Genomic DNA, 21905 nt, shown 5'->3' with positions numbered 1-21905 from the left:
AAATATTTGTTCCCTCTAAACCATGCTGGCCGTTTCACCATGTCAGGTTGGGGAGGCCTGCCACTGCAGATGATCTTCTACAATCATTTGTCCCATGAGTCCTATTTTGAGGCTTTATCTCATCTCTGAGAGTCCAGTAACATAGCCCATTGCTCCTGCACCAGGGAGGTAGTGATGCTTGCTTTACCTGTCTGTCCTGTAAGCAGGCAGGTCTGCTCACGGTAAGGAAATTAAACGGAGATAAAAGCTACTCCATAATGCTTTCTCCATGTTCAACTACATGGATGGATGAGTAAATGGGTGGATAAATGGGTGAATAAATGAATTATTTGTTATCAGAAATAGAAAATGGATTTTTTTGGCTAATGGACAAGTCATTAATCTACATATAAACCATAGAAGTCATGCAATCAGATCTCATAATTTTACAAATGGGAAGTTAAATGGCATTTCTATGATCACATAGCTTAGAGGTCCATCCTCCTAGGACTAGAACCCAGTATCTGGCCCAGGGCTCATTGTGCTTATTATCAATCACAGCATCGCTATCAACCACAAATATTTACGTCCTGTACAAAAAAATAATGAGTGGTCAGAGAACCTAAAATAATTTGCAAAGCTCTAAGAATATCTGAATTTGGTATTCTAATGATTCAGAAGACAAGTCAGCTCTTACTAGGTTCAAGATCAACATTCAGAATACAACATCACCCTGAAGGAGAGAGGGATTAGTAGCTTTTACCGGAACATTCAATAAATAAATGTAGATGCTGTTAAATGTCAAGTGACCCCCAAAATACAGAAAAGCCCCTATTTAAGCAGCCACATACGGAGCACTGAAATAGAAAGAAAACCAGATTAAAGAAAAACACAAACTGGTCTAGTTCAGCTTCTACCATTCATGATCTGGGTCACTGCTAGCGATTCAATTTTTTAATTATAAACAATGGATAAAGAACCTGCTCACCTCTCTTACAAATTCATATTGTAGATGAACAGTAGAGAGTTTACATGAAAGCACTTCAAATATCATAAAGGCTAAGCCCAAAAGGGAATATAAAGGTAGAAAAGTTAAGTGGTACATTTAGAGATCTTTTTTTCATAAATACTAGTTTACTCAGTAAACATTGGACTTACGTTTGAAAGCGGGATACATTGGAACCATATTGGTTACAAGGAATGCATCATATTTGGCTTCTGGTGAAGAGCTCAGATCTAAACATTAATAAAACAAACAGTGTCCATTATTAACCAAAAACCTATAGCAATAAAACACTCAATCTTCTAAAATGGTCCAAACAGCCTGAAGGGAAGGCTCTCCTCTTTCTTCTCTCCCTCAGTCCTTCCTTTACACGGAATTTCCTACTTCCCCTCCCACTCAATCTCTTCCTTTCACTCAATAGTTCTCTCTCAAAAATGTTTTTTTTTTAATTTTTTATTAATGTAAATGGGGTGACATTTCAAAATTTTTTTACAATGCCTTTTCTTCCTACCTATCTTGGGTCTACTAAATATATGCAAAGTAGTCCTTTATTTCATCAGTTAATCCGGACTTTTAAAAAACCATCATCAAGGTAATGAGAGATAATTAAATGGCTTCATGTATCCTTAAGAGATAAGAACACCTCTATAGTGTTCTTTCCATAATAATGTCTTCATGATTTACTATTTCTCTTTCAAATTCTCAGTAATAACAGGAGGGGGCACATAGAATATCCCCTTGCACAATAGACCCCTCGGAGAGTAGGATTTGCAGAAGCCAGGTCTCTCTGCTGGTCAGTTTTGGAAGGATCGCAGGGCAGCTCATCTCCTCTGTCTGAAGCAGCTCTCCTGAAGGAAGCCTGAAAACCACTGAAGCCTTAAACACCACGTTGCACACTCCAGACTCCACAAAATTACACTCTGCTAGGATGGGAAGATCCTGGTGCTCTATAACTTACAAGGAGGGAAGAGAAATCCATAAGACATCTGTTTATCATTTTTGTAGGCCAAACAGCTCTGACTGAAACTTGGAGACACACGAACATCAGGACGGACACAGTTGGTCAAGTGCTCAGGGATGCCAGAGACCTCAGCCTGTGTGGTGAGTCAGAGGTAGTCAGTAATGTCATCACAAAGACAACATCAAACCAAAGGGACACACAGAAACCAGAGAGCTCTGGAAGAGCCAGGATCGCAACCCCTCTAGATTTTACTATAGCTCATATTCTGACATTCTGACTCCTAAAAAAACCCAAAAATCCTCCCAAGACCTCAGTTTTAAATACAATAAGCCAGTAATTTTCAAGTTCTTATCTTTTTAGCAGAACTCAAATCAATAATAAAGCCAGGAATCCCACTGTTGAAATAATAAATAGGATTCCACAGAACACGTTTAAAAATAATATCCTAAGAAAGAATACAGATTTGCTCTCTAGAAATAGAAAGACTGCATCTACATATTGTATGTACCAGGATAGACGTGCATACACATGGTACAATGAACAAGAAGCTGTGCTTGGAGTAGTGGAAACACTTGGTTGTATTCAGAAATTAAAAACATACTCTCAACTGCCAAATAAACATTTCTAATCCTTGATCTAAACATAACTCATCTTCATTAAAACTGAAACTCCAATATAAAACTTTTTTGAGAAGCAAATAGACACCGTGGCTGGTTGGCTCAGTGGTAGAGCATTGGCCCAGTATGTGGAAGTCCTGGGTTTGATTCTCAGTCAGGGCACACAGGAGAAGCAACCATCTGCTTCTCCACCCATCTTCCTTCTCTCTCTCTCTTCACCTCCTGCAGCCATGGCTAGATTGGTTTGAGCAAGTTGGTCCCAGGCACTGAGAATGGCTCTGCAGAGCCTCTATGTCAGGCACTAAAAATAGTTTGGTTGCTGAGCAATGGTCCAAGATGGGTAGAGCACTGCCTCATAGGGGGCTTCCCAGGTAGATCGCTGAGGCACATTCTGGAGTCTGTCTCTCTATCTCCCTTCCTCTCCCTCGAAAATAAAAAGAATGCTGATAGTGGGGAGGCTGTGGGGGGAGGGTATATGGAAACTGTGTCTTTTCCACTCCACTTTGCTATAAGCCTAAAACTACTCTAACAAAGTATGTTAAACCAAACAAATCTTGGTGACTTCTGTAGCTATTGGGCAATAACAAGCGAAGTAAATGAAACTGGAAAAATTATTATGTCCCCTTTGATATTTAACATATCATCATAAAGTTATGAGAGGATTGCATAAAGTCTAGTTCCAAACATCTTGCAACAGATCCAACATGGGATTGTTTTTCATCAGGAAAAATTAAAATATTTTCTAAGGCAAAATTCTGTTATGCAAGCAATTATTATACAAATGCAAGCAGGGTAATCACATGAAGAATCTTATAAAACCTAGTTTCTCAATGACCTGTTTGGAAACAGTGTATGATGTCCAGAGTGGCATTTGAAATATCTCACTATAACCGCTTTCAAAGTCTGCGTGATATAAGATATCATATCTTGTCCGATACAGCACTGCAGGGCGCCCATAGAGGAGGTGTCTCTCTAGGGAAGAAACAAACAAACCGTATTAACCACAAATTAAACTTTACGTCAAGTGTTAAAAAAAATATTGGAAGAGAGTTCAGTTGTCCAAAATTTGCTTGCTTACTTATTATTGTAATAATGTAGAGCTCCTTCTCCTTAATTTAATCAAGTGAGTTCTCCTATCACGTTTGTGGCTTATCTGATCACCTAAGCATGGATCAAGGCTTACAGTTATCAACACTATAATGCAAAGGCTATATTTATTCCAATGCTTTCTTTTTTAGTGGCAAAGGATTTTAATCTGTATAGGAAGGAAACGTGGTTAGCAGATGTTAAAATGATTCAGCTGAATGAGCAGTCAATAGGGTTGATTTTTGTGGAATTAATTCACTTGACCCCTGAAAAGGCACATCAAATTAACCAATGATTTAATTAAGAGGAAGGCACCCTTGGATCATTAGTTGCAAACAGCAACTCAAATACACATTATTTCAGCATAAACGGTGAGCAGTAATGAGCATTTAAAGTAAGCAGCTTTGTCACAAGGAGGAGAACTCTTAAGGTAAAAACTTAAAGGAACATGTATAGATAAAATAAGTGGACATTCATGAGCATTCTTTAAAGACAGAAGAGGGAGGTCATCAGTTACTAAAGAACTCAGCTAAGACCCCAGAACATAGAGGGAAAGCTCTTTTGTCTGATATCTCCCTCTTTTAGGAAGAAGAGATAAGAGTTTGGTGTGCAGACTTTCATTCCAAAACCCACGAGTGTTTGTTCGCAGCTCGATCTGCCCAGTTCAGAACTTCCATAGATTCTTGGAAATTGAGGTCTTACAGAACCACAATATTTCAAGATTGAGGTATGGAGTTTTAGGCAATTCACAATTCCCTAAGTGATCATTAAAAACAATTTTGATTATTTTTATTAGAGAAAATCATTTCTGGCAATCACTTATTAAATTATTTATACATGTTGCTTTAATTAAAGTATTACCAGTCTATGCAAATAACAGAAAACTCTTTGTAGAATGCTTTGCAAGACCTTCCCCAAGTAGAACTTCTTATTTGAGGCAAAGCGGACCATACTGTTACAGCACAGCCCCTTGCAGGGGGGTTGCTCATTGCATTGCAGTAAATCTAGAAGCCTTGGTTAAGCTGCCAAATTTAGGGACCCACCCCTAAGAATTAAAACATAATATGATAACATTATATAAGTGAAATAGAATGAACAACTACAACAACAAAAAAAGCCAGCAAATCAAAACAGTGGTTCTTGGGGGCCAGTAAACCAAGCAAGACTTTCCTTCGAAACTCAAACCAAACCTTTTCTAGGTTCAAAATATCCATTAACGTTTTCCTTGTTTTCATTTTTGATGCCTCTGAATTTCCTGGTTTCAGCTGGAAGCAGAAGTATCAAAATTTTTTGAGAAGCTATTCTCTTTTTACCATTCAAGTTTAAGTGCTTACCAAACACATTCTTCCAGGTTTAAATGCAAGCCTAGCACCCAGTCTCTTCCTTTAAGAGACAACAGCAGCTGTTTTCTTCGAGCCACACCCCTCCTTAGAGCAGCCACCAAACAATAGTTTGGGACAATCTATGTATGGACTCTGCCAACTCTGGCCCCTTCAGGCCTCCTCATTCATTGACATTTTTCAACATGACACTCCCTTCCACGGTGGCTGACTTATTTGCAGCACTCAGTTCATGGACATTAGAAAGTCTATGTTTTTATACAATGTGATTCCCTCTCCACCAGGAATAATTTCTCCACTGATCCTGTCACTCGTCTACCTTCTAATGTTTTATTAATGTATTACCTCTCATCCAACATTTACTGAGTATTTTCTTTGTGACTGGCCTTGGGCTATCGAATAGAGATACTAGGCAAAGATAATTAAAATAGAGCTCTTTTCCTCAAAAAGCTCAGTTTGCCTGACCAGGTGGTGGTACAGTGGATAGAGCGTTGGATTGGGATGCGGAGGACCCAGGTTCGAGACCACGTAGTCACCAGCTTGAGCATGGGCTCATCTGATTTGAGCAAGGCTCACCAGCTTGGGCCCAAGGTCACTGGTTTGAGCAAGGGGTCACTCAGTCTGCTGTAGCCCCTCGGTCAAGGCACATATGAGAAAGCAATCAATGAACAACTAAGGTGCCACAATGAAGACTTGATGCTTCTCATCTCTCTTCCTTCCTGTCTGTCTGTTCCTATCTGTCCCTCTCTCTGAATCTCTCTGTCTCTGTTACCAAACTCCCTCTGAACAACCCCCTCCCACCCACCCCCAAAAGATCCCAGTTCAAGGGGAGAGACCAACAGGGCGCACTGTATCAGAGATGTCTATGGAGCGCACTGGGAACACAGCACTATGAATGCTGCAGATGGGAGTGAGGGGGCATCAGTACAGTCCTCACAGAACACAGGAAGCTAAGTCAGGTCCACATCCCTGTTTATGCCTGTTGCCCTGACATAACTGTTAATAGTGCCCCTCTACCTACCCAAAAGTGGATGACAAATAATATGGTCACATTGATCAATCCACATGGAAGAGACACAAGAGGAGAAGGAGAGAAGGGACAAAAAATGCAGAGGCATCTACGATTTAGTTTCTCCTGAAAGATTTCCCATTAAGCTTCTCCATCCTAGTCATTCTTATGCTCTGCATATAAAGACTCAATTTTCTTTAGAAATGTACACATCAGAGCTTCCAAGCTATGCATAAGTGCAGATTGGGGCACATAACTGAAGCACAAATAGATCATATGAACTAACTTTTTCTCAGTTGTTAACTGGGCATCTATGACATGAAGAAAAAGAAAAAAACAATGTAGTGGTTTCAACAGTTTCCTAGTCTAACCAAGATCTCCAACTGACCCAAAGAATCTACTTGGGTTTTTCTGAAGCATCATCATCTCATCTAGGAAAGAGGTAAAATAATTTTTGCAGTAAGAAATACAAACTTGAAAATCCAGAATCAAAATGTAGACTTTCCTTGTCCAGTGTATCACAGTATCAAAGGACCACAGACTCTTGGTTGCAGCCTGACTCTGCTACTCTACATGACATCGTGGGCAAGCCACCCACTGCATTTCTGTTTAGCAGATGTCCTTAACTTGAACCATAAGAAGTGTACCTGAATCTCTGTCTTTGGACACATAAGCTCTCTGTCTTGAGGCCAGCCACCCGGAGACAAGCCTGAGAGCCTCTGCTTTTGAAGTATGTTTGTCCCGATGTCTTGATATGGGATCCAGTACAGCCCGTGTCTCTCCAGGTCAGGCTCCTTCTCCGTGGAATTCCAGAGAGGGTCTTCACTCCACACCCAGTGCCCTGTTTACAATAGTCTCTGGCATTTTTGGTTCATGCCAAGGTTCTCCTTCAGATACCACACTTGGCAAAATACTGTGAGTCAAATCCTTTTAAGTGGTTGTGGACTCTCCCAGGGTTCATTCTTCTTGTCTTTCAAAATTTGGCCATCTGGAGTTGAGTTTGTGTTCCTTTTCCCTCCTCAGCTTCCTGACTCACAGCTTCACAGATTAGCTGGCTGATTTGAGAGCCACATGAAAATTTCTCCTTCTTGTTTGTTTTTTTTTTAAAACGTCATTCCCACAATAATGTGCTCTTATACTTGACCACAAAATCTCTACCCGAGCACTTTCTTTTTCCTGCCTCCTTTCTCCTCCTTTGCCTTGTGATTGTTTGCTATCATTAACTACCATGCCAGCCCCTTCTGGGGTTGGAGTTAATGTTTCTATTCATGTCTTCAACCCTTAAAACACTACACTGTAATTCATCAACTGGCTAAATTTCATAATAAAGTAATAATGACAAGAACGGGGATTTTATCTGTTTTGTTCACTATTGTCTCTCTACTTCCAACAATGTCCAACACATCCTTTCTTCTTGGAAAATACTTGTTGAATGAATACCCATTTGGTAAATACTTGTTAAAAGCTTGCTTTATATTTTTTTAAATATTGTTCTTTATGACAATAAGGAACTAGCTTTCTAATAGGACCTGGAAAATATAACTCCAAGAGACAGACTAAGCAGATCAATATCATCTACACTTTACTGAGAAGGCTCATCTTTTGTGTAAGATAATTAAGTACCATAGCAACACCTAGAATTCAGGCCTGCATCCCCTGGTCCATTATTCTTCTCCTTAGCATCTTGAGCAGTTTCAAATGGACACTGACCGCTGAGTGACTCTAACGGAGGGCAAATCGCAGTGAAGATCCAGCTACACCTGGGCACGAGCTCTGCCTGAGTTGATACTTTGGAGAAGCCAATGAGGACAGCATGTGTATCAAAGCATCTAGGACTTCAGAAACAACTTCCAAATCCTTATCTTCACCAAGAGTCTCTCCTGACAGAGTCTCTCTGTCCAGCCCTTAGAATAAGAAGGATTATTCACAGGAAAGTACAGGGCCTTTAGTGTCCTGTTGAACTAGAATCAAAACTCATCTCAGTTTTTGATAGCTGTGTGTTTCTAAACCTTAATTCCCTGAGGTCTCATATTTCACCAGGGTGTTGCACTGTTTGGAGACAAACATGTGAAGGCTTGACCCAAAGCAGCTGTAGTCTTAGTCATAGTTTTAGTGTTTTATTAGAGAAATATTGGTAGGTAAAGGTTATTAAAATGCAATGTCTTATTCTATTCTCTTCATCTTGAATTCTACTATCAATCATAAACAATTATACTATGCATTGATTTCTTCCAAGTCTTCCCCAAAACACACACACGGAGAAACACTTTAGCACAAGTAACATCTTCACTGCAACTAACATCTCCAGAAAAAAATAAAAACGAGAAACATTTCAGAATTGAAAAGGTCAGAGGAGATTCCCTCTCTGATCATAGTCAGACTGTGTTTTAAAGTTAACAAGAATGACTAGTGTTTAGGTCCTCTTCCTTGTCTAAATGAATTTCTCTTCTGTGTGACAGAGGGCCAAACCTATAGAGGTGTTAAATGATTTTTAATTCCTTTTTTCCACAAAGATAATAGTGTATGTCAACCTCATTAGTAAAATATAAAACATTTTTACAGCCACGTAAATAGAGAAAGACTGAGGTGAAAATAAATAGTGAAATTACTCCTTTTGTGTGTGTATGACAGAGATGGAGAGAGAGAGACAGAGAGAGGGACAGATAGGGACAGACAGGCAGTAAGGGAGAGAGATGAGAAGCATCAATTCTTCGTTGTGGCTCCTTAGTTGTTCATTAATTGCTTTCTCATATATGTCTTGACTGGGAGGCTATAGCAGAGTGAATGATCCCTTGCTCAAGCCAGCGACCTTGGGCTCAAGCCAGCAACCTTTGGGCTCAAACCAGAGACCATGGGGTCATGTCTCTGATCCCACATTGAAGCGAGAGACCCAGAGCACAAGCTAGTGAGCCTGCACTCAAGCTGGTGACCTCAGGATTTTGAACCTGGGTCCTCTGCATCCCAGTCTGATGTTCTATCCACTGAGCAACCACCTGGTCAGGTAGTGCAATTATTCTTACAGTGACAATTCTACCTGGCTCACGGGACAGAACCACTTGTTATGAGAGGTTCTGAGTTTTCATTTTGTTCATTCATTCATCCACTGACTCATTGTCACAAAGAAATGATTTTTCATTGCACAGTAAGTTTACCAACACATGAAGTTCATGGGATCCAGAAACAACCCAAGTCATGCAATTAAGATCCAGAATTCACCACATATCTAGTCATATTAAGGCTTTAGGAAGCAGTTTCGATCACTGTTTTTGAAGATTATATATTTTTCCTCTTTCTTTAAATAAAGGATTTGTTTGTACAACAGATTAACTAGCTAGAAAAAAATATTTGTAGCAAAATATTGCCTGAGGTTAACTTCATATACCTTTCTTTTATTACCTCAAATACAAACCCTTGGTTGTTCCATTACTGTTATGCACAGCTTTTACAGGTATGTTTTGTATAGATGTACAAGTGGGTTTTTTTATGGCACATGACATTAAAATATCCACATAGGAATGTTACAAATAAAAATGTGCATAGCACATAGTTTATTCTGAAAAAATCAGCTGCCTACAGGGCCTGTTTGAAAAGCTAGAAATAAAAGTAGTACAATTTCACATTTGTATAGAACTTTAGGTCTGAAAAATGCCTAAAAGCCTCAATGTATGTTCAAAGCCACCCCGAAAGTGGAAGCAGTAACTGCTAACACGCCCGTGTGCATACACCCAGTAACTCGGACACATGAGGGTCTCTTGCAGGGGAGCAGTCATTGAATACTTTGGGTGGGACACTAGAATCATCACTCTGGAGATGCCATAATGACCCAAAAGAGCTCTGATCAAGAAAACGTCACTTTGAAGACGTGACTGAAGTAGGATCCTTAAAGAGGCAGACAAAGACTGAGAGACCGAGAGACAGAAAGACAAGAAAGAAAGGACACTGAGACTTACACATACTCCAGACTCTAAACAAGGAAAGGGTTCGTGCACAGTAAGACAGTGAATGTAATTATTTCTATTTCAAAATAGTAATAGTCTTAAAGTCTGGCTTATATCATCAAAGGCTATCCCAATAGGCCATGAACAGACCAGGGAAATGTGCTACCAGGTCCACTAACATTTTCTGTCACCATTGTGAAGTCTTAGCTAGGAAACTGTTGGTGATACAACTGACAACCAGATGTTTCAGAGTGATTTCCAACCCAGGTGGACACTCATTGAATGCCCATGAGGGCCTGACCAGGCGGTGGCACAGTGGATAGAGCATCGGACTGGGACGCGGAGGACCTAGGTTCGAGACCCCGAGGTTGCTGGCTTGAGCGTGGGCTCATCTGGTTTGAGCAAGGCTCACCAGCTTGAGCCCAAGGTCGCTGGCTTGAGCAGGGGATCACTCGGTCTGCCATAGCCCCCTGTCAAGGCACATATGAGAAAGCAATCAATGAACAGCTAAGGTACCGCAACAAAGAATTGATGCTTCTCATCTTTCACCCTTCCTGTCTGTTCCTCTCTCTAACTCTCTGTCTCTGTCAAAAAAAAAAAAAAATGCCCATGAGGGTTCATTTCCATGAAAGTATATAAATTTCAAGCTTCAGTAATGTAAAATCATCTTGAAATAAGACACCTGAGTTCACCTCGGCACTGTGCGATGGATGGGTGAGGTCACTAGCAACAGGTCCTTCCAGCCCCAGAAGGCAGTGAGTGACTCACCTAGAGGCCAGCTCTCATTGCCCTGCTCAGAAGCTCGAGGCTACTGTTTATGCTGAGAGGTGGAACTGTTTCTGTCACATGAGCACACTGCCACCAGCAAACTAAATGCAGCTTTCTTTATTCCCCACATGGAAACACTTGAGTGCCAGGAAGAGCCAGCGCTTGAATCAGCAGAAACATGGGAGTCAATTTAAAGTGATCATAATACCCTGTCTCATTAGTGACTTTTAGAAAAGAAACACTTAGTATTTTTCTCCGCCTTGGTGATGGAATATTTGAAAAACTCAAATCATGAGCCTCCATACCCTGTGACCCTGGCAACATTCCAATATTTCTAATTACAATGATACTCTAGTCCACTAGAGGTTAGATGTCAAACATTTCAAATCACTTCTCGGGTTTGTTGAAGGATCTGTGTACCTTCCACCAACCAAGTCCTATCTTCAAAGCTGTGTTCATCCAATTACATGTCACAGAGTCTGTGTGTTCTGTGATCAAAGAGAGAAGGGGGAGGGCGGATGGTGCAGAAAGAGAAGAAGAAAGAAGATGAAGATTTTTATAAAGAGGGAAAATAAGTAAATAAAATCTTCTACTGGTTTCCTTAACCTTTGCTTAATCAGATTGGAAGCAGCACATGTGATAAACAGAACCATATGTAAGCTAATAACTCAAGTACTGCTTGCTCTCTGGAGAAATTGTGCATCTTTATTGCATGACTTGGGGCTGCCGTGCTTGAGTTCTGTTTACTTTTTAATATACTTCTAGTCATTCCCCTGCTGTTACAAGATACTATCCCATCGACTGTAATAAACAGGATAGGAGCATTTCCCTTCTCTTCTAATTTCTTCTAATTTTCTGGAATTTCAAAACCAACTAGAAGAGTTGGTGCGGTAGATGTATTATTGTCCTTAATTATTACTTCCACCCACAGCCATGTGACTTACAGGGCAGTGTCCCGGTCAAAAGAATCGATTTCTCTACCCCATTGTTTTCATGTTCCCTGCTGTCACCAGTGAACCATGAAGGTAACCAATGCCTCATAAAAGCAGTAGCCTGAGACCCGTGACATGGGTTCTGCCCTGCCTCCTTCTCTCTGCCATGAAATGGCGTGGCCCAGCTGGGGGCTGCTCCTTCTCCCTGGATTCCTGAAGAATGAATAGACGTGAGGCAGAACCATGCTTAGCCTATCATACTGACATACAAGCAAGACACATAGCTTTCTTGGTATAAATCAGAGTCTTTTTTTTTTCACAAGCTTGCAAAAGTTGACTAATACATACGTGTTATCTTACATAAAATAAGAGAATAAGTTAGGGCTCAAGATGATCCTTGTGTGAACAGGGAGTTTTGAGTGGTTTCCTTCTGTCCATCTCTCCCCACCACAACATACACTGTGACCCTCCATGTAAGTGAGTGACGGCATAGGTACCAGCTGCTGTTATTTATAATGCGACTTTGAGTCCCTTCATAGAATTTCCCATCAGCACCCTAACTTATGACCCATCAGCTACACAATTGTATGTTTGTTTTTCAAAGAGCTTAGAAGTTATGGAAGGGGGAAAATGCAGTGAATTCTATTACACAGTTGGCATCTGTATAGATAGAGTAAAACAACACCCTTTGCCAGATGGATATTGAAACCGTTTTGCAATCCAAATTTGAATTTTAAAAAAATATTGTGCTTACACTATGAAATAAATAAGTCTCTTCAGTTTCGGAAAACTAAAAAAAAAAAATTATCTAATTGCTTTTTCCATCAACTTCTTACCTTCTGTAGACCCTTTTACATGAAGGCGCTTGTTGAGTTCATCCAATTTGTTCTTCATGTGTGAAAACCAGAAAGAGAAAAGAAAAAAGAAGGCAAATCAGAAATGGTCCTTCTTTCTTGTACCCTTGTCTCTACTTAGCAGCCTGTTAAATTCAAAACAGGATCCTAAATGTCATCAATATTATACACTCGGTAGAGGAGTTATAACTTTATCTCAAGTTGGTAGCCACTTCCTAGTAGTTCTATGGTCACTGGCACCTTCTTTAATCTTGCCATGGGTTATTTTCCTTTTCTTAAAACTGAATAACCATGATACCAAACTCTCATGCTGGTGAGGATGATTATTTGGGCACATATATGTAAATTAATTAGAATAGGGCCTCAATATTTCAGATTAATCTCTAGGTACATTAACATGATTCCTAAACTAATTTGTGGAACTGCTTTTTCCAAAGCTGAAAAGGCAATGACTTAGCAAGTCTGAAAAGTAATAGCTCAGCAACTTTATCTTCACTATCCAAGAGACGCATCTAGCATATGTGTACAAGATGACATTTGCAATAACGTCTATTGAGGGATTGTTGGAGGAGTGAACAATTGGAAATTGCCAAATGTTCTCAAATAGAAAATGAGTAAAATCACTATATTTTTCAATTAAATAATAACTACTAAAAGTAAAATGAGCTTAAAGTTAATGTATTAACATTCATAAATCTCAAAACACATGACAAAAATAATTTCAGGACACATAGTTTAATAAGCATACAAAAATTATAATATGGAAAACTATACTATAGGTTATTTTAGGGAACTAAACAAAAGATTCACTACTATATCAGTTAGGAGATATATGTGCATTGAATAAAAGTTAGAGACACACATGACAATTATGCACTATATTTAAGATACTAGATATCTTTTGGAATAGGAAGAATGTGGGGTCGGGGATAAGAAGGGTACACATGGAGCTTCCACTGACTCTGTAATGTCTTTTTTCTCATTATGTGTATATGAGATAGTCATAATATTAATCTCTATACTTTTTCAGTATGTCTAGGGTTTTGCTTGCTTGCTTGTTTGTTTGTTTAAGAAAAGGAAGAGAGTCTTTTAGAGAAACCCATAGACAAGATAAAGACAATCCATTATTCCTCCAATATGGCTTAAGATTACACATCCCAAATATTTCTTGTTCTTCAGGAGAAAGGTAATTCAGAAAACAAGATACAACTAATAAGAGTCCTTTAAGGTTATATTTAGAATCCATTCCAAAAACCACTTCCTGTTGACTTTGGCAGTGCAACTTCTCCAGCTGAGGTCTGAGAGTCATCACCCTCACTGGTTCTCGCTAGGAGCAAAAAGTAGGGAGGACAGAAAAGGACAGGGGAGGTGGGTGGAGAGCAAACTGAATTTCTCCAGAGGTGAGCTTCCCAAACGGTGGCCCCTAGGCCCTAGGCCCCTAGGAATTCTGGAAGGTAGCAAACAGTAGGGTATGGGACACAGGAAGAACTCTTATACATTTTTCAAGGTATTATAGAAAGAACACAGATTTACCCATAAAAAACCACACATGCAAAAATAACCAATTTCTCTGCTTTGTGTTGGAATCACATCAATTCAGTGTGGTAACACCATTATTTCTTGCAGGCAGAAGCACTGATTCACAACTACAAAGGTCTTTGATCAATATAAAATTCAACCAATTATTGCTTAACACTAGTAGCTTGTCTGGTATTCAAAGCTGTGCAAACATGATTTTCTGGGGAGTCTCTATTTGCACCACCGCCGCCACCACCCCAATCCATGCTGTACCCTTCCCTACTCTGCTCTGTGAGCTTTGAGGAACTGACCCCTCAGAACAGCATCAAGAAAGCAAACTTGCCCTCCAGCTTCCTGTTGGGCTTCACTGATAGGAGGCACCACCAGGGAATTAAAGGAAAGACCACTGGGGATATTTATTCCCCTAGCTTTCCCTACAAGGTTATAGTGTTGGCTGTACCCATCGATCAAATTCCCTAATTCCTTCTTACATAGCTCTCTCTCCATGTTCTCGTAACTGCTCCCTCCCTTCACTGTCCAGGCCTCTGACTGGTCCCCTGTCAGCCCCAGGATGCTTCGCCATCCCTCACTGACATCCCTCTGCCCTGCTCAGACTTTACTAATAGCCCTCTCGTTAAACAGGATTGAAACAATCCCTTTAAACTCTCTTTAAAAAAAAAAAAAAAACCTTCTGCATGGGCCATCTGTTTCCTTTTGGAACCATGACTGATTGACATGTGAGCCAAGTTGAAAAAACAAAGAAAGAAAAAGTCTTTGGTTGGGAATTCTGAACCCACAAAACAGCATTGTAAATTCTACTTTTTTGTCCTTCTGTGCCTATGCTATCCAGTATGGTAGTCACAAGCCACAAGCCATATGTGGCTCTTTCAACATTAAAAATTAAGTTAAACAAAATTTAAAATTTAGTTCCAAGTACTCACAAATCACCTCTGCCCAGTTGCTACCATTCTGGACAACACAGATACAGACCACTCACATATCACAAAAAGTTCTAGTGGACAGCGCTGCTCTACGCCCAACAACCTTCTCCACGATAAACATAAAGATTAGTTCTACCTTTGGCTCTACCTTATCATCACAGGTGCAGCCCAGGTCGAAATCAGACTGCAAGTACACAATCCCTGGATAGCTGGGCCTGGTGACTTCCTCGGGCATGGTTGGCCGGAAGGTGTTAGAACGCAGGAGGTGATTCAGACTTCCGTGGGTCCCATTGTTAGGCGCTGGCTTCAAGCCCAGGAGATCTGATGAGGAGACAGAAGCCAAGGGCTTGGTAAGGGTATTAGGATGAGAAGCAGCAAGAGACAAAACCACTCACCTTCCAAGGGTCTGAAAACTCTGAACACAAATCAGAATCAGATAAAACCAAATCTAGACAGTAGTAGGTACTCCCTTCTTTCTCCCTGAACCATTCGAACCTGACCACGTGTTGCCCACAGCTTTCTGAAACAGCATGCTCATTGATGGATCACAGAAAGATGTTCCCCCCCCCAAAAGAAAAGTAAAGGAAGCCAAAGAGCATCAGTGTCATGCCTTTCTGTGTCTCTATGAAACTCTGCATCCCAAATTCTGAAATGAGTCTTATGATCAATAAAGAACCCCTGGCCTGCCCTTCAATGCACTCCACAGAAGTCCAGGGACAAGAGGAGGCTTTGGCCCAGTGCCCTGAAGGGCCGCTGTGAAATGAACAGGCTGATTTCATAGCAAGGGAGTGGTTGCCAAGCTTGCACACAGTGACTTGCCTAAGCTGAGAGGCAGGGCAGGGGACAGCTAGCAGCCAAGATGAGAAAAGAACCCTAGAGACCCGACTTTCAGACTCCCCCTTTAACCACCAGCCTGGCACTCCCTTACTAAATAGGAAAAGTTGTCCTTATGCAGCAACTACAAGTTCAAGGAAGAAAAATAATTAGGAGCACATAAATCGCTGGCTAGGATGCAAGCTGGCAAAAATTTGAACTGGGCTGCAACACGAGAGATGGAGGTGGGAGCAAGCTCTGTGCAGGATTCTGGCTTCACCAGGTCTCTGACCGGCAGGCTCAAATTGTGATGCTAGGTTGGATCAGCCAAAGGCTGCCAACAGCAACACTATGAAAACTCCTCATTAGTCAACTGGTGGAAGAAGACAAAGAAGCCTTAGAAGGGAACGATATTCTGTCCTTCAAACCAATGGGCAAGTTACAGTCTTATTTTTGCAGGGGGTGAGGTGATCCGGGAAAGAAAGACACCTCATTTTTTTCTCTGACATTGACAAAGTTCATAATATAATGCAAGATTATTTCATTGGTTTTGATTAGTAAGTGACTTACCACACATCACGTTGTAAAGTTCAATGTTTTCAAATGGAGGCACTTTAGTCTTATACTTAAACGTCGGGCCATAACCTACAAAAACCGTCTTCCAAAGATAAGAAAACAAAAACAATTAGACATCACTAATACCCAGTAGTAACCCTTGCCCTACTTGTGAATACCACGTCACTTCTTTCACTCTTTCTTTCATTCCCCATCCACCCAAAGAATCACTAAAACTCCTTTTCAATTCCCAGTTCAGTGCTCAGACCTGCATGCTGTTGACCTTGTTATCAAATCCGTGGTCTCCCTGGAAAAAGCATTTTCCCGATGGTTTCTTATAAACATCCAGAGGTTTCCTACATCGAAACAATTATACAATCAGTCAGAATTTTGCATGAAATCACTCGGATAAAAAAGCCAATTTCAGTGCTCAAAAACTCTCCAAGAAGAGGCTTTGCAAGCCTATTTATCTCTGTTTTAATTGCATCATTCCTGTGGTGATCAAAAGACAATGCCCTTCATCCCTCCCAAGTGCCTCTGCTCGACAATCAGCTCATGACAAATGCAGACCTCCAAACTGAAGCCATGGTGCCCTCCTTCTGCCTCAAGCTCGCACAGAGCAAAGCACTTTGTTACCCTGTTCTGTCTGCCTATGAGCTTCAGCTCTGGGATGGTAAGATTCTCCCCTCTGGGACCATGTTTGCCCATTCACGTCTACAGACCCCTCACTAGGCTCATGCCAAACACATAGTAGGCACTTTCTACATATGCAGTGTTTAATCAGAGAATGGAGATCTGTGTTCTATAAAAATGTTTGCATACAACTTTACCTATGATACAATACATCAAAAAAGTACAACAAAGTGGTAAACTTAACAGAAATAGTAACATGTCTGACAAAAGGCCAGCCTCAGCTCAATACTTATCTCAATCCAGAAATAGAAAATGGAAACATTGCTCTCTATACATCAAAACCATTGGACCTTCCCCTGTGACAAGAAGACGACTTTTGCTTAAGTGGCATATATCATTTTTCCAAAAAACTTTCACGCCTCACAAATATTTTCTGAGTACCTATAGGATATGTCACACTGAAGTCAATTGCTTGGGGGGAAATAAAGTAATTAAATATTTGGGTCTCCTTAAAAAAAAAGTACTTTCAGCTTGGGTTAATAAGAAACGCACATATAATAACCCAAGAATGCAAGAGTTTAAAAGATTTACTGCTGGTTAAAATGTCTGGCTTTGGTCTCTGCTAATTTGCTAAGATCTCATCGTCTTTCATTTAGTTTCCACTCAACGATCAGGTTTAGTTCCTGCAAACCTACCAACGGCACCAAACTTGCTGTTCCTTCTAAGCCGCCCCATATATAAACATTCCTGCAGGGGACACATTCAGCCAAGCCATTCGGTCATATCTTTGCAACTTTTCCATGAAGACTCCTCATGTCTGTTCGAAATGATTTCATTAATCTCTGGACTTCATGCATCTCTCTTTGTAATCCTACATATTTAATTCTTTGTAACCCTCTGACAATAACAGAAGGCTAGTTAGGTATTTGTCAAGTGTCCTTCTATGTGTTCCATATGGATATAAGTTTCTAGAGAATGTACATGTTCTCATTCTCCTCTCTCCCTTGGAAAGTCATCCAAGCACCTAGCTAGAGAGCAGATAGAAGCTGTTCGGTTATTACTACAGACCAATTCTCATCACTTCCCTTAAGGAGAAAGTCAAACTAAGAGTGAGTAGAAAGAGGCTGCTGCCAGGTTCGGGTGAAGAGGGATAAACTTCCAATGATTAACGCTTTGGAAGTTTCAGAACTTTCAGAGGACAGGTTCTACAAAAGATTCCAGAGCAAGAAATGGTCTTTTTAATACCAAAGTCCTTTGTAGTCCAAGACAATAAATAAGCAACTGAAATAGTTAAGGCCAAATAAAACATGCCCACAGTAACAGAGGTTTTCAGATTAACAATATTTTCTGAACTCCTCTATAAACATTGCTACAGGCTAAGTCTAGTCAACTGAGACCACATCAGTCCAGTGGTCTGTCACAAAGCAGTGTCCCAGTCATACTTTTGACTTAGGTAATAAAAATAGAGGCTAGAATGTAAATTCAAAAACTGAAAAAGAGACGCCAAGACACTGAGACCCAGAAAATGGAAATGTACTGTCTCAGCGTTGTTTATCTAGCATACAAACTTTGGAAACAGTGAGATTTCTTCTTATGAGGACCTTATAGGCACTACTCCAGTTGCCAAAGAGCTCTTATGAAGATGAGAAACTGAGCCAGCCAATCCCAAGTTACCTTGCAACGTGCCATCTGCGGTCCACCAATAAATGGATGTCCTCAATTCTTCTGTTGTTGGCATAGTGCAAACGTTTGGGAAGGTGCTGTTTCAGGTAAGGTTTAAAGTGCTGATCTGGTTTTTTACACTGAAATATCAATGGAAATTGGACTTAAGATAGAGTCTCTAGAAAAAGGCTTAAATTCTCTCTCTAGAAAGTTGAAGGAAGTTTTAAGCCAAAGAAAAGGTAGTTGGTGAATGAAAGGAATTTGTTACCCCTATCCAATGATATAAACTGAAAACAAGCAGGTTCAAGGGGGGACTAGATAACTTTGGAGATGGGAGGTTATCAGAAGGGAGTGAGGAATTTTTAAGATATAGTCCTCTCTCACCAAGACCATCACTAAGAGCAATTCAAGCTCCAAGGCCTTTCCCACCATCTTCAAGTCAAGGGACGGACATAGAGAGAAAAGGGAGGAGAACGCATATTCAGGCCTCTGTGATTACATCTTCATGTGCTTTTTAAGGTCCCTGTCCCAGATGGGGGAGTGATAGAACAGGGTGGTGGGCAGATCTGGCTCAGAGAGAGTGAGGATTTGTTTAATCTTCAATGACTACTTTTCATTACTAATGGAAAGATCAGATAGTGTCTGTTTGTATTACTGCCAAGACCATTAGGGAGCCTGCAGCTGTCCACAGGCCAGAAGGTTTGACAGCTCTGAAGAGAACAAACACACAGGATGCTGGGCAATGTGGAAAACGTTCCTCCCGCCCCACAGAAGAGGTGGACACAGGAGAGGAGCGCGAGGACGCTGTCCCAGGAGTAGAAGCTTGGTGACGTGCAATACTTACCGTGAGATTAGCAATGATGGCCTTGGGGTCATCTGCTCAAAGAAAGGAGAACATTTTCAAAAGAGATGACAATAATGAGAGAAAAATCATCTTTTCAGCAAGAGACTCAATTCTTCATGTGGGGGAGGAGGTATTTAATGTTTCAGGAAGTGAAAAGCAGTTTAATAAGTGGAACAATTCATCTAGTAAATTTCCCTGTTGGGTCTGGGTCTCATCTTCCGCAAGGGAATTCCCCCTTCCAGAGTACCAAGATACAGCTAAGCAAAGGCTTCTTTAATTTCCCCCAGTACACTCTCTCTGGAGCCTGGATTTAGTTTATTTACAAGTTAACGTCAGGAACTAAACTGAGCATTTGGGGCTTTTAATATAACTTCCTATTTATCTGCAGATCTTTGAAACAGATCATCATCCCCTTCAAGATGAATGTCTAATCCATTGAGTTAATGCATTTTCTAAAGGGAGTTCTGTTTCCTTGGTAATGTCCTGCATCTAATTACATAGGTAGCTGCCCCTTCCAGCCATAGACACACACATGCATGCACCTCCTCTATTTTCACTACCAGCAAACAAAGGATATTTTAGTCAATACCCTGAACTGGCTAAAAGCAAAACTATGTAAATGATGGCTGTGTATATACTGTGGACAGGATTATATTATCTGAAGGTTCCCCTTTCGGGGGGTGTGGGGAGAAAGAGGAGATTGTAGGTTGGTTGGACTTTGTTTTGTTTTTCAAAAAATTTGCTTTAGTCTGTTATTATAGAATCAGCAGCAGAGGAAGGCAGAGTTTAGAAGAGATACCAACTGTCACAGAGCAGCCCTCCCTGGAATATAAACATGAGGGGAACAGGTCATGTCTGCATCCTTTCCTGCCCTATCCCCAGGGCCTGTGCATAGTAGGCCCTCAGTGAACCTTTGCTGATAAATATAAATAAATATTCATTGAAAATGCACGAATACGCTTGCTTTCTGGTATAAGCACACACAATTCAAAGGCAATTTTCAGAATCTCAGTTCTAAAGTATAAAATCCAAAGATAAAAGGTAGATTAGATTTCATTCGACTTCAGTTGGGGTTAGATTTTTTTACTTGCACGTTTTCATGGAAAGAAAATCAGTACAGTCAGAAGCCATATGAAGACGTTTCAGTCGACAGTGGACCGCATGGACGATGGCGGCGTGCCACGTGGCCTGGATGTATGGCAGGCCACACTATCTAGGTCTGCGCAGTGCATGGCTGCACAACAACAAGATCACCCAGCAATGGCTTTCTCAGAGCACGTCCTTGTTGCTCAGCAGTGCAAACTGGAATAATGGTTGCAGTAATGGTTAACTCAAACTGTCTCCACACCGTGCGCATGCTGTCTGTAAGAGCTCTGCAGGTACTTGCTCTCTGGTCATTCATGACAACTCTGGAAGGTAGGTGCTAGAATCCTCACTAAGCCAATGGGTGTTTAGAAGGTAGAAGGGTTTCCACATTGGGACCCCAACACTAACTGAGCAAGCCACACCCTGAACCCCTTCCCTCTGGGGCCTCAGAAACCGCAGCCCTCACCAGGACCAGAGGAAGCTCATGTTCTCAGATAATGAAGGAAAATAAAAGGCATGGGGGCGACAAATGCCTAAGTCCGTGTTTGGGACACCACTCCATCAGCTGAAGCACTGGGTCCTCTCATGCTAACTGCCCTCGCACTGTGTGAGGGGACGGGGCCCCCAGCACGGGGTCATGGTTAAGAGTCAGTGAATCTGGGTTTAAATCTTAGCTCTACCATTGACTAGCTGGCGTAGTCTGAGCCAGTTTCTTCACTTCTCTGAGGCCTGACTTCTACCATCTGTAAAAGGGGATAAGAATACTTCTCATTGGCCCTGGCCGGTTGGCTCAGTGGTAGAGTGTCGGCCTGGCGTGCAGGAGTCCCGGGTTCAATTCCCGGCCAGGGCACACAGGAGGCGCCCATATGCTTCTCCCTCCCTCCCCCCCTCCTTCCTCTCTGTCTCTCTCTTCCCCTCCCGCAGCCAAGGCTCCATTGGAGCAAAGTTTGCCCGGGAGCTGAGGATGGCTCTGTGGCCTCTGCCTCAGGCGCTAGAGTGGCTCTGGTCGCAACAGAGTGACGCCGTGGATGGGCAGAGCATCGCCCCCTGGTGGGCGTGCCAGGTGGGTCCCGGTTGGGCGCATGCAGGGGTCTGACTGCCTCCCCATTTCTGGCTTTGGAAAAAAATCCAAAAAAAAAAAAAAAATGAAAAGAATACTTCTCACGCAGTGATGGGAGGATTAAATATGGTGGTGTACACACCTAATGAAATATGACCACACCATCATAGCTCACATTTACTTGGTTAGACTACATGCTAAACACTAATCTAAGTGTTATGTAATCTCGTTTACTCTTCCCAACAATCCTTATTTTATAGATGAGGAAACTGAAGCAGAGAGGGTTTTGGTAGCTCACTCAAGATC

General features: G+C 41.2%; 1 protein-coding gene across 4 annotated transcripts in view; it reads right to left on the bottom strand.

Annotated features, from left to right (window-relative positions):
* Positions 1 to 21905, bottom strand: part of ENPP2 (ectonucleotide pyrophosphatase/phosphodiesterase 2) — a 104496-nt gene that overhangs the window by 9634 nt on the left and 72957 nt on the right. For 3 of the 4 annotated variants that reach the window (XM_066265765.1, XM_066265766.1, XM_066265763.1), the window contains 9 exons: positions 19454 to 19485; positions 18622 to 18749; positions 16583 to 16670; positions 16330 to 16417; positions 15083 to 15267; positions 12470 to 12521; positions 3396 to 3532; positions 1941 to 2076; positions 1138 to 1215 (listed from right to left, as the gene is read on the bottom strand). In XM_066265765.1, the coding sequence (XP_066121862.1) occupies positions 1138 to 1215; positions 1941 to 2076; positions 3396 to 3532; positions 12470 to 12521; positions 15083 to 15267; positions 16330 to 16417; positions 16583 to 16670; positions 18622 to 18749; positions 19454 to 19485 (924 nt within the window). The remainder of the gene's footprint in view (positions 1 to 1137; positions 1216 to 1940; positions 2077 to 3395; positions 3533 to 12469; positions 12522 to 15082; positions 15268 to 16329; positions 16418 to 16582; positions 16671 to 18621; positions 18750 to 19453; positions 19486 to 21905) is intronic. The other variant, XM_066265764.1, reaches the window with a different exon arrangement.

Source organism: Saccopteryx bilineata, chromosome 3 (assembly GCF_036850765.1).
Source record: "Saccopteryx bilineata isolate mSacBil1 chromosome 3, mSacBil1_pri_phased_curated, whole genome shotgun sequence".
Classification (NCBI taxonomy): Eukaryota; Metazoa; Chordata; class Mammalia; order Chiroptera; family Emballonuridae; genus Saccopteryx; species Saccopteryx bilineata.
This window is presented reverse-complemented; position numbering and strand designations above follow the sequence as displayed.